At 38.7% G+C, this 13,911-nt stretch overlaps 1 protein-coding gene across 2 annotated transcripts in view; it reads right to left on the bottom strand.

The window, feature by feature from the left end:
• Positions 1–304: 304 nt before the first annotated feature.
• The window catches only part of LOC128640863 (protein-glutamine gamma-glutamyltransferase E-like), a 241,011-nt gene continuing 227,404 nt past the window's right edge, over positions 305–13,911 (bottom strand). For both annotated transcript variants that reach the window (XM_053693311.1, XM_053693320.1), the window contains exon 5: positions 305–1,182. In XM_053693311.1, the coding sequence (XP_053549286.1) occupies positions 1,002–1,182 (181 nt within the window). In that variant the 3' untranslated portion in view covers positions 305–1,001. The remainder of the gene's footprint in view (positions 1,183–13,911) is intronic.

Genomic DNA, 13,911 nt, shown 5'->3' with positions numbered 1-13,911 from the left:
TCATATCTGGTCTAGAGGGGAGATTGTGTGAGGCGATGGCTGGGATCTAGGATGGTGGTGGGGCCATGAGAGAGACTGTGAGCCAGCTGATATGTGTGAGGGGGCGGGTGCATGCCACACGGCGGCGCACTATCTTTACTCCAGCCCCAGAGAAGAGGCCAGCCCGGCACTATGAGCACACCTTTAAGAAATTCTTATTTTATGGAGCTATGTATATGAATTTATGACACAGATAGTAAATTGTGATTGCACAACCAAGCAGGCACATAAAAGGGACATAAAGATCAAAATGAAATGTTCATGGTTTAGAGTAAATGATCAAATTTGCTTTATTGTTTTGGCATCATTTATTGAAAAACATACAGGGCCTGATATGCAAAAGCTTGCCTGCATGGAAAGAAATCATGCAACATCTTTGGGATTTTTTTTTAAACCTTGTAATGTAGGTGTCTCCTTCACATCAAGAACCCTGCATAGTGATATAAAAAGCTTTCAAATTAAAATTTGTGTTTCTAACATTTTTTTTTTAGGGACCTCTCCATACTGACGAGATGTCTTAGAGTATCTCACCTGAGCGGCGAGCTTTTGAATATCAGTCCCACAGAGTTAGGCTTAGGAGCAGCAATGCACTGCTGTCAGCTAGTTGGTGATTGGTGGCTTGACACATTTAACTGTTGTCATTAGCTCACCATTTGTGTTCAGCTAGCTTCTAGAAGTTAATTGCTTCTCTGGAGCTGACTTTAACTATGCGTTTAAACACTTTGCGGGGGTTAAAAACATGTTTTTTATGCAAGCAACATTTTAACAATTACAATACATTAGAGACATTTTTTTTTACTTTTATTACCGTTTAAATTAGACCTTGGCAGTGAACTACCAAACATTCTTGGTAAACGTTTATCATACAATTTGAAAGTGAATGCAAAACTATAGTCTGTTTTTTCTCATTGCTACTAGATGAAATGCAAAGCTCACAACAACAAAAAATAGAATATATAATATTAGCTTTGCTTAGGAGCAGAATTGTCTTCTTCTTCCTCATGCACTTTTATTTCCAGATAGCCTTTAATATTGAAAAACTTGTTACATGTCAAGTCGACCAATAGATGTCTGCAGCCTGACTTGTATGGTGTCATAATGATAGGAACTGTGACAGCTTCCTTTGGTTTTGCATTTCCAGCCCTGAAAGAAATATTAAGATGTGAGAAGTATTGACTCATTTCTTGGTCTGTCATTTGTAGCAAAAGTAAAACCCAATTAGAAATATGTTGTGTTTTTAAAAAAGCTAAAAGAAAATATTAAAGGGACATTAGTGTAAAATACATGGCTTTCTTTCAACATTGTATTTTTCAACATATCCACTTATTTAATTAAAAACCTAGAACACCGCTTTTCCACACCTAATTAGGATAGGGCCAGTGATTTAAGGACAGTATGCCTGCTTCTGTATTTTCATCTGGAGTGGCAGAGGAGAATACATTTGACCATGTATTTAAAAGGACCTGGAACTCCAAATTTTTCTTTCATGATTCAGACAGAACTTATAAGTTAAAAAAAGTTTACAATTGTATTTCTATTATCAAAGTTTCTTAATTCTTATGGTATTCTTTGTTGAATAGTACACCTAGGTAGGTAGTGTGCACATATCAGGAGCACTATATGGCAGGAAACACTGCAAATGTATAACATTGCTAAAAGCAGTCTTGCAAAACTGCTCGGGCGCGATCCGATATACGGCGTAGTTTGCGACGCAAGCGAGGGAACCCACGTCGCCCGCAGTTTCAGCTCGCAACTCGAGCTATCCAATATATGGCGCCGTCAGTTGCTAAAGTGCCGTAAGTCTGATAAACCAGCGATGTCCAGAAATCTGCGCAAGTACAAATTTCTGGCGTCGCCAGTGACTTACGGCACGTTAGAAACTGCCGGCGCCTACAAAACCTGACTAAAGTATGAAATCACCCGCACTGTCTAACACGCCTCCCTAACATAGCCCGACACGTCTAACACGCCTCCCTAACATAGCCCGACACGTCTAACCCTCTATCAGCTATCCCCCATCACTAGCCTAACAATAAAAAAAAATATTAACCCCTAAACCGCAGCTCCCAAACCCCGCCGCAACCTAATAAAGTTATTAACCCCTAAACCACCGCTCCCGGACCCCCCGCCAGCTATATTAAATCTATAACCCCCTAAAGTGGGGGTTTGATTGGTTCAGCCAATCGGATTGAACTTGAATCTGATTGGCTGATTCAATCAGCCAATCAGATTTTTCTACCTTAATTCCAATTGGCTGATAGAATCCTATCAGCCAATCAGAATTCGACGGACGCCATCTTGGATGACGTCATTTAAAGGTACCTCATTCTTCGTTTAGTCGTTGGCCGGGATGGATGCTCCGCGTCGGAGGAGCGACGAATGAAGATTGAAGATGCCGTTTGATGGAAGATGCTGCCGGATGGAAGAAGACTTTGCTGCCGCTTGGATAAAGACATCGCCCGGATCGGATGAGGAGTTCGGCCTGGTGTGGTGAAGACAAGGTAGGGAGATCTTCAGGGGGGTAGTGTTAGGTTTATTTAAGGGGGGTTTGGGTTAGATTAGGGGTATGTGGGTGGTGGGTTGTAATGTTGGGGGGTGGTATTGTGTTTTTTTTTTCAGGCAAAAGAGCAATTTTCTTTGGGGCATGCCCCCACAAAAGGCCCTTTTAAGGGCTGGTAAGGTAAAAGAGCTTTGAACTTTTTTTAATTTAGAATAGGGTAGGGAATTTTTTTTATTTTGGGGGGCTTTATTATTTTATTAGGGGGCTTAGAATAGGTGTAATTAGCTTAAAAATCTTGTAATCTTTTTTTTATTTTTTGTAATTTAGTGTTTTTTTTGTAATTTAGTTTAGTTTATTTAATTGTATTTTTAGATAGATATTTGTAGTTTATTTAATTTATTGATAGTGTAGGTGTATTTGTAACTTAGGTTAGGATTTATTTTACAGGTAATTGGGTAATTATTTTAACTAGGTAGCTATTAAATAGTTAATAACTATTTAATAGCTATTATACCTAGTTAAAATAATTAACAATTTACCTAAAAAATAAATAGAAACCCTAACTTAGCTACAATGTAATTATTAATTATATTGTAGCTATCTTAGGGTTTATTTTATAGGTAAGTATTTAGATTTAAATAGGAATATTTTAGTTTATAATATAAATTAGATTTATTTAATAAGAATTTAGTTAGGGGTGTTAGGGTTAGATAGAGTTAATATAGTTAATATAAATACTATAGTAACTATATTAACTATATTAACCCTAATATAATTAGGGTTAATATAGTTAATATATATAATGTAATAACTATATTAACTATAATATACTTAGGGTTAATATAGATAATATAGCTGGCGGCGGGGTAGGTAGATTAAATTAGGGATTAATAATTTTAATATAGATGGCGGCGGTGTAAGGGGCTTACATTAGGGGTTAATACCATTAATATAGGTGGCGGCGGTGTAGGGAGGGCAGGTTATAGGGCAAAAGAGCTGTTAACTTTGGGGCAAAGCCCCGCAAAAGGCCCTTTTAAGGGCTGGTAATATAGCTTATTACTTTATGGATATTAGATTAGAGGTTAATAATATTAATATAGCTGGCGGCAGTGTAAGTGGTCAGATTAGGGGATAGATCAGGTAGATGGCGGCGGTTTTAGGGGTTCACATTAGGGGATAGATCAGATGGTGGCGGTTTTAGGGGCTCACATTAGGGGATAGATCAGTAAGATGGTGGTGGTTTTAGGGGCTCACATTAGGGGATAGATCAGTTAGATGGTGGCGGTTTTAGGGGCTCACAGTAGGGGATAGATCAGTTAGATGGTGGCGGTTTTAGGGGCTCACAGTAGGGGGTTAGTTTATGTAGATGGCGGCGGTTTAGGGGTTAAATACTTTATTAGGGATTGCGGCGGGGGATCGCGGTTGACAGGTAGATAGACATTGAGCATGCGTTGGGTGTTAGGTTTTATTTAGCAGATCGCGGTTGACAGGTAGATAGACATTGCGCATGCGTTAGGTGTTAGGTTTATTTAGCAGCTAGTTTAGGGAGTTACGGGGCTCCAATAGTCAGCGTAAGGCTTCTTACGGCTGCTTTTTGTGGCGAGGTGAAAATGGAGTAAGATTTCTCCATTTTCGCCACATAAGTCCTTACGCTGTATATTGGATACCAAACTGCACGGGTTTGGTATACCTGCCTATGGCCCAAAAAACTACGGGCGACGGCAGAAATATACGTACGTAACTTCTAGGTTACGCCGTATATGTGATACCAAACCAGCGCAAATATTGGCGTTCGCCAGCTTTTGCGGGCGACAATTTTTATCGGATCGAGCCCCTCCTATATAGCCCTCCAGACATGTGGACACTCCTAAGTCTACCTACCTTCTTTTCAACAAACAATAGGAAGAAAATGAAATAAATTTGATAATAGAATCAGATTTTTTTTTAAAATTGTTACAGTTTATCTAAATCATGAAATAAAATTTGTATATCTCTTTAACCCATTTGCAGAATTTTTTTTAAATAAAATGCTCTAATAAAATAAAGCATATAACCCTTTAGCATTATTGGCTGTTGAAATTATGTTTTTCTCTTGTGGGTGTATTACAATTATTGTTACATTACCATTTAACAGCATGTAACAATAATATGATAACACAAAGCCCCTATATTTGAAATGACCCTAATTACAGTAAAGCAATACTCCATTTAAATATATGTAATTGGCAATTAAAAATTCAGTATAGCAGTGTCACCATCTAGTGGCAAATTTTAAAAATTATTCTTGTGGATTTTAACAAAATGCACATTTCAACAGTGTTGTACCACCTAGTGGCCAAAAGGTGAACTATATATTAGCAGTTTTATTGTGACATATTATTCTCTATACTTTATTGTATGGCATTTGTAACCAATAGATTTTTTTAACCAACATGTAAAAGAAAAAATCTCACATTTCTTTTTATATGTAATTGGTATTTTTGTATTACTAGGAAGGACTCTAGTATGATGACAATTTTGAAAAACAAAGCTAAAAACACTTTGCAGACCCCCCCCTATAAAATATATGATAGTCAAAATTAAACTTTTAAAATTTTTCAAATGGAGAATGTAATTCTAAGACAATTTTTAAATTCACTTCTAAATATATTAACTTTGTTCTTTGTATCCTTAGTTGAAAAGCAGTAGCAATGCACTACAGGGAGATAGCTGGTTAATAGTAACTACACACATTTGTCTCTTGCTCAGCAGATGTGTTCAGTAGGAGCATTGCTGGAGGTGACTTTGCAGGGGTTAAACGCGTGGTTATAAACAAAAAACAATGGAGTAATAAAATGCTCTAACACATTAGAATATTTTGGTTTTGTACTTTTATGTCCCTTTAAAGCCTGAATACTTATATTAACATATAAACTATTGTAAACTATCAAAGATGAAATAAGTATAGTGACTTTTTCTATGACTATTTAAACCCCATTTTACTAAATTAATTAGGTGTAAGCTAATATATATATTTATGCAGTATGGTTATCTATACAAAACACGAAAATGGACTGCACTCTTAAACTGGACTGGGCAACATCATATGACCCAGCAAAATGCACAGCCCTGGGTGCTTTCAATCAAACAAACTGCAAACCACAGTGTTCTCCCTAGACACATACAAAACACGGAAATGGACACCACTGATGTGGCCGTTTCCATCTGCCCGGGGTGCCTTCTCTCCACCTGCCAAAGCGCACCAGTTAAAAGCTTTTTTAAAAAAAAATATAAAAAAAAAAAATTAAAGGGCCAGTTAACCTAAAAAATAATGTTATATAATTCTGCACATAGTGCAGAATTATATAACATTATATTAGCAGCAGCTTTATGCAATCTAATATTGCCTGTAAATTTTTATTAAAAAAGACTGTTTTTGAGACCCGCTCTCTGTGCTCTTCTGAGCAGGTCTGTTTTTATCACAGAGCGCATCTGGGCAGCTGTCTATTCACAGCCCGGCCCGACTGCGTCATTACTCTCAGTGCAGCTCGCTCCTGCTCTGTCTGACAGCGGGAGCGAGCTGCACTGAGTGTAATGGCACGATCGGGCCGGGCTGTGACTAGACAGCTGGCCAGATGCGCTCTGTGACAAAAACAGACCCGCTCAGAAGAGCACAGAGAGCGGGTCTGAAAAACAGTCTTTTTTAATAAAAATTTACAGGCAATATTAGATTGCATAAAGCTGCTGCTAATATAATGTTATATAATTCTGCACTATGTGCAGAATTATATAACATTATTTTCTAAGTTTACTGGCCCTTTAAATGCTGGACTTTTTAATGGTGGCAGCTAGCAGATGGCGCTGAAGAGCACCATTCAGCATGACAAACAAGAGGAGGTGCAGTTAGCAACAGTGTAGCATGTGCTTCAGTGTCAGACAGTGGAATGGCTGCTTGTCAATAAGAGGAGGTAAGCCTTTTAGTAAGGATTTTTTTTTTAGCAGTGTCAGTCTGTGTTTGTAAATATGGCAGTAGGGTCCAGGGCTCTGAGCTTAACATTAGAGCACATTGAATGGTGTGTTAGGAAATAAAGGGTGCAATTGAGACTTTTTTTGTAACCTGCAGATAAGGGGTTTATTGGTCAAAGCTTCACTTTGTATTTGCAGGACTCTTTAGGGTAAGGTGACCAGATTTTTAAAATGAAATTTATTGGCAAATGGTAAAAAACTATTTTATTAGCATATTTTCCTCAAATTATATATGCAGTGTATTTGGTATGGGTTTATAAGTTATTTCTCAAATTTTCTCTCACACACAAACAAGCATACATATACATGCATGCACATGCGCACACACACACAAGCATAAATATATACACATACATATACACATACACACACAAGCATACATATACACACATGAACACACATACAAGCATACATATATTTACACACACACACAAGCATACATATATACACACACACACAAGCATACATATACACACATGAACACACATACACAAGCATACATATATTCACATACACACACAAGCATACATATATTTACATACACACACACACACAAGCATACATACACACACAAGCATACATATATACACATACACACACAAGCATACATATACATACACACAAGCATACATATACACACACACAAGTATACATATATTTACATACACACACACACACAAGCATATATACACACACAAGCATACATATACACACATGCACATACACACATACAAGCATACATATATACACACAAACACAAACATATATATACACACATACACACACAAGCAGACATATACATACATACACACACAAGCATACATACATATATATATATATACACACGCATACATATAAACACATAGTCACATACATACAAGCATACATATACACACACAGTATACATATACACACATGAACATACACACACAAGCATACATATACACAATCATACATATACACACACAAGCATACATGTTCACACATACACACAAGCATACATGTTCAAACACACATATACACATACACAAGCATACATATAAACACATACTCACATACATACAAGCATATACACACATGCACATACACACACACAAGCATACATATATACACATACACACACACAAGCATACATATACACAATCATACATACATACACACACAAGCATACATGTTCACACATACACACACAAGCATACATATACACAATCATACATATACACACACAAGCATACATGTTCACACATACACACACACACACACACAAGCATACATATACACACACACAGTATACATATAGACACATGCACAAACACACACAAGCATACATATATACACATACACGCACAATCATACATATACACACACAAGCATACATGTTCACACATACACACACAAGCATACATATATACACACACACGTATACACAGACACAAGCATACATATATACGTTCACACATATACACAGACACAAGCATACATATACACACACACACAAGCCTACATACACACATATGCATATACACATACATATGCACAAACACACACATATAAATAAACATACATATATACACATGCACATACACACACACAAACATTAATATGCACACATGCACATACACACATACCCAAGCATACATATACACACATACACAAGCATACATATACACACATACACAAGCTCTTCCCTCCTGACCTGTGCGCTGCCTTCTATACGCTGGGACAAAGTGATGTTATCAGGACGATCACTTCCTCCCAGTGCTTGACTGCAGTACAACTGGAGCCGGGGACAGTTCAACAGGAGCCAGGGACATTTCCGGGGACATAATTTTTCCGGGGACGGTCCCCTCAATCCCGGGACTGTCCCCTAAAATCGGGGACGTCTGGTCACCCTACTTTAAGGAGTGATGTGGGGTCTTTGCAGGAGTCTTTAGGGGGAGCAAAAAATTGCTTGCACCTCCTTGTGTGCCCCATGTGTGTGTTTGTGTCATTGAATGTTTGTGTGTGTCCTTGTGTGCTCTCCTGTATATATGTTTGTGTGTGTCCTTGTGTGCTCTCCTGTATGTATGTTTGTATGTGTCCTTGTGTGCTCTCCTGTGTGGGTTTGCGTCACTGTACGTATGTTTGTGTGTTTCCTTTTGTGCCCTCCTGTGTGTGTGTCAGTGTGTGTATGTTTGTGTGTGTCCTTGTATGCCCTCCTATGTGTATGTGTCACTGTGTGTATGTTTGTCTGTTTCCTTTTGTGCCCTCCTGTGTGTGTGTCACTGTGTGTGTGTGTGTGTCCTTTTGTGCCCTCCTGTGTGTGTCACTGTGTGTATGTTTCTATGTGTCCTTTTGTACCCTCTTGTGTGTGTGTGTCACTGTGTGTATGTTTGTGTGGGTCGTTGTGTGTGTCACTGTGTGTATGTTTTTGTGTGTCCTTGTGTGCCCCCCCCGTGTGTGTGTCACTGTGTGTATGTTTGTGTGTGTCTTCCTGTGTGTCACTTTGTGTCCTTTTGTGCCCTCTTGTGTGTCTCACTGTGTGTATGTTTGTGTGTGTCCTTGTGTGCCCTCTTGTGTGTGTGTCACTGTATGTATGTTTGTGTGTGCCCTCCTGTGTGTGTCACTGTGTGTCCTTTTGTGCCTTTGTGTGTGTGTGTGTCACTGTGTGTATGTTTGTGCGGGTCCTTGTGTATCCTCCTGTGTGTATATTTGTGTGTGTTATTGTGTGCCCCCCTGTGTGTGTGTCCCTGTGTATGTTTGTGTTTGTCCGTGTGTGCCCCTGTGTGCATGTTTGTGTGAGTGTGTGTCCCTGTGTGTATGTTTGTGTGAGCATGTGTGTACCTGTGTGGGTGCCCCTGTGTGTTTGTTTGTGTGAGTCTGTGTGTGTGTGTATGTTTGTATGTCCCTGTGTGTATGTTTGTGTCCCTGTGTATGTGTGTTTGCCCCGTGTGCATGTTTGTGTGTGTTTGTATGAGTGTCCCTCTGTGTATGTTTGTGTCCCTGTGTGTATGTGTGTGTATGTTTGTGTGTGTCTGTCCCTGTGTTTATGTGTGAGTGTGTGTCTCTGTGTGTATGTGTGTGTCCCTGGGTGAGTGTGTGTCCCTGTGTATATGTTTGTGTGTGTTTGTCCCTGTGTGTATGTTTGTGTGTCCCCCTGTGTGTATGTGTGTGTGTGTATGTTTGTGTGTGTGTCCCTGTGTTTATGTTTGTGTGTGTTTGTTCCTGTGTATATGTGTGTGTATGTTTGTGTGTCCCTGTGTGTTTGTACCTGTGTGTATGTTTGTGTGTGTGAGAGAGAGAGTGTGTCCCTGTGTGTGTGTGTCTCCCTGTGTTCATGTGTGTGCCTGCCTGTGTCCCTATGTGCCCTATCCCTGTGTGTTTGCATGTATGTGTGTGTATGTATTTGTGTACCTGTTTGCATGTCCTTGTGTTCCCCATGTGTAAATGTGTGCAGCTAAACTGTCTGATGTTGATGATTGGAGGATACTTACCTTTGTTTTTCTAGTAGGAAGCTGAGTGTGTAACTTTTCCTTATTTATTTGGGCCACCGTTGACAAGTAAAATATATAATTTTCCCTCATTAGGAAAACATTAATTTCTCCATTCTCCATATCTTATTCAGTGTATCAGATTATGACTGAATTGCATCTGCTGTAAGTTAGGGTCTTATTTACCGTAGCTTTAATGGTGTCTCTTTGTTAGGACATAAAACGTTAGACCAGGGTTCAACACATACGGCTAGATTATGAGTTGTGCTTTAGGGTTAAAAAGCAGCGTTGAGAGGTCCCAACGCTGCTTTTTAACGCCCGCTGATTTTACGAGTCTTGCAGGTACAGGTGTACTGCTCACTTTTTCGTCCAGACTCGAAAATACTGCAAATCCACTTACGTTAATTGCGTATCCTATTTTTTCAATGGGACTTGCATAGCGCCGGTATTACGAGTCTGACCAAAAGTGAGCGGTAGACCCTCTCCTGTCAAGACTGGTACCGCATTTTAAAGTCAGTAGTTAAGAGTTTTAATGCCGTAGTATAAAACTCTTAACTAAAGTTAATGCCGTAGTATAAAACTCTTAACTAAAGTGCTAAAAAGTACACTAACACCCATAAACTACCTATTGACCCCTAAACCGAGCCCCCCCACATCGCAAACACTAAAATAAAAATTTTAACCCCTAATCTGCCGAACCGGTCATCGTCGCCACTATATTAAAGTTATTAACCCCTAAATCAAAGTCTAACCCTAACACCGCCCTAACTTAAATATAATTTAAATAAATCTAAATAAAATAACTAGCATAAACTACATTATTCCTATTTAAAACTAAATACTTACTAATAGATACATTGTAGCTAGCTTAGGGTTTATTTTTATTTTACAGGCAACTTTGTATTTATTTTAACTAGGTACAATAGTTATTAAATAGAAAAAATCCTATTGGCTGATGCAATCGATTGGCTGATGCAATCAATTGGAACAGCCAATAGAATGCCAACTTCAATCCTATTGGCTGATCCAATCAGCCAATAGGATTTTTTCTACCTTAATTCTGATTGGCTGATAGAATTCGGACTTGAAGGTACGCCATCTTGGATGACGACAGTTAAAGGAACCTTCATTCCGAAGAAGACGTCAATGGAAGAGGATGCTCCGCGTCGGATGTCTTGAAGATGGACCCGCTCCGCGCCGGATGGATGAAGATAGAAGATGCCGTCTGGATGAAGACTTCTGACCGTCTGGAGGACCACTTCTGCCCAGTTGGATGAAGACTTCGCCCGGCTTTGTTGAGGATTTCGGCCCGGTTGGGTGAAGACGTCTCCCGGTATGGTGATCTTCAAGGGGTTAGTGTTAGGTTTTTTTAAGGGGGGATTGGGTGGGTTTTAGAGTAGGGTTGGTTGTGTGGGTGGTGGGTTTTAATGTTGGGGGGGTATTGTACTTTTTTTTACAGGTAAAAGAGCTGATTACTTTGGGGCAATGCCCAGCAAAAGGCCCTTTTAAGGGCTATTTGTACTTTAGTGTAGGGTAGGGCTTTTTATTTTGGGGGGCTTTTTTATTTTATTAGGGGACATCAGCCAATATGATTTTTTCTATTTAATAACTATTATACCTAGTTAAAATAAATACAAAGTTGCCTGTAAAATAAAAATAAACCATAAGCTAGATACAATGTAACTATTAGTTATATTGTAGCTATCTTAGGGTTTATTTTATAGGTAAGTATTTAGTTTTAAATAGGAATAATTTAAAACTAAATACTAATTGTAGTAATTTTATTTAGATTTATTTAAATTATATTTAAGTTAGGGGGGGTTAGGGTTAAACTTAGGTTTAGGGGTTAATAACTTTAATATAGTGGTGGCGACGTTGGGGGTGGCAGATTAGGGGTTAATAAATGTTGGTAGGTTGCAGCGACATTGGGGGCAGCAGAGTAGGGGTTAATAAATATAATGTAGGTGTCGGCGATGTTGGGGGCAGCAGATTAGGGGTTTGTAGGTAGCGGTGGTGTCCGGAGCGGCAGATTAGGGGTTATTAATATAATGTAGGTGTCGGCGATGTCAGGGGTGTAAGATTAGGGGTGTTTAGACTCGGGGTTCATGTTAGGGTGTTAGGTGTAAACGTAAATTTTATTTCCCCATAGGAATCAATGGGGCTGCATTAGGAGCTGAACGCTGCTTTTTAGTAGGTGTTAGGTTTTTTTCCAGCCGGCTCTCCCCCATTGATTCTTATGGGGAAATCGTGCACGAGCACGTTTAGCCAGCTCACCGCTAACGTAAACAGCGCTGGTATTGAGGTGAGATGTGGAGCAAAATTTTGCTCTCCGCTCACGCCGGGTTTGTAAAAATCCGTAATACCAGCGTTGTCTGTAGGTGAGCGGTGAGCATAAACTGCTCGTTAGCACCGCACAGCTTCTAACGCAAAACTCGTAATCTAGGAAATCATTTTTTATAATTTGTGAGCCAGACATACTTTTTAACTGCAATCAGTTTTCTGTAGCCAAACTCCATCCACATTTTTGCCTTATTTGAAGGAGCAAATCTGAGATTAAGTCCACAGACAACAAGGTTAGTCACTGTCATAAAGTTAGAATAAAGTACAATACTTTGCACTTGTTCTCTGATAAAGCAAATTAGGGACTGATATGTAACTTTTTAGGTTTATTTTTGTATATACAATAATGGGTTTGCTAAATGAAACCACAACCCATTTTAATGTGCTGAATTTGCAAGGAGAGCATACGTAGAGTGGGAGAGGGACTGTGTGAGAGAGAGTGCGCGTGAGAGAGAGTGCGCGCATGTGTGAGAGTGCGCACATGAGTGTGTATGTATGTATATATATATATATATATATATATATATATATATATATTAGTAGAGGTGTCCACATACCTTTTGTCATGTGTATCTATCTATCTATTTCTCTTTCTCCATATCTGTATGTCTATCTATTTGTCTTTATAGAAAAAATAACTCATTGTGTAGTTCATTAACAAATCTAGACAGGCCCGAAGGCTTGTTTTCCCAAAGAAAACCTCTGAATTACATTGTTTCCAATGCAGCAAAGGATTCTGGGTAAGATATGCAAATTAAGTACACAATGACACACCTTTTTACTTCAGTCTGCTTTTCAGCAGATTCCCTTTACGCCAAAGTATCGCTGTTCACACAGCTTATAAAATTAGCTAGGGATTCAAACCTTCTCCCAGACAGTATAGCTGTTCACACAGCTTATAAACTTAGCTAGGGATTCAAACCTTCTCCCATGAGTAGCAAAAACTACGAAACAGTCTGTCCTGGGATGGTTATGAATCACTGCTTTAACCCTAGCTAAGTTTCTAAAGATCCCTTTTCCGCCCTATTCTTCCATATGTTAACTTTTTTAGTAAAACTTTCAAATTTATCTTTTAACACAAATATGTTACAATTTTTTCCTTGAAGCGACATGTTTAAATCATTGAGTTTTTCAAAAATATCCGACAAATAACAGTTTTGAAAGCCATAAGCCATTATGAAAAAAATTAACAAAATTGGATTTCTGCTCAGTCAAAAATATAACAACTTCATCTTTCAATTTCAATAATCTGTTTAAACTTAGCCCGCTTGAGAGCCACCTTACCTCTGCATGTAACAATAAGCTTTTGTAATCGGAGTCCATGTCTTTGCAAAGGTTTGAAAACAAACAACTGTTAATGAAGTTAATGATTTTGATACTATCGCGAAGCACAACATCTAAATCTGGTGATAATTTTTTGGCTACGAGTGCCTCCCGATGGATCATGCAGTGAGTAAAAGTGATATGTTCATTGACACCAGCTTTAACTTTTGCTAAAAATTTAACATTTCTGCCCATCATTGCTCCGGCGCCGTCTGTACAGACTCCAACACAGTT

The sequence above is a fragment of the Bombina bombina genome, chromosome 1 (assembly GCF_027579735.1).
Source record: "Bombina bombina isolate aBomBom1 chromosome 1, aBomBom1.pri, whole genome shotgun sequence".
Lineage (NCBI taxonomy): Eukaryota > Metazoa > Chordata > Amphibia > Anura > Bombinatoridae > Bombina > Bombina bombina.
Note: the sequence above shows the minus strand (reverse complement) of the source record. Positions and strands in the feature narration are given on the sequence as shown.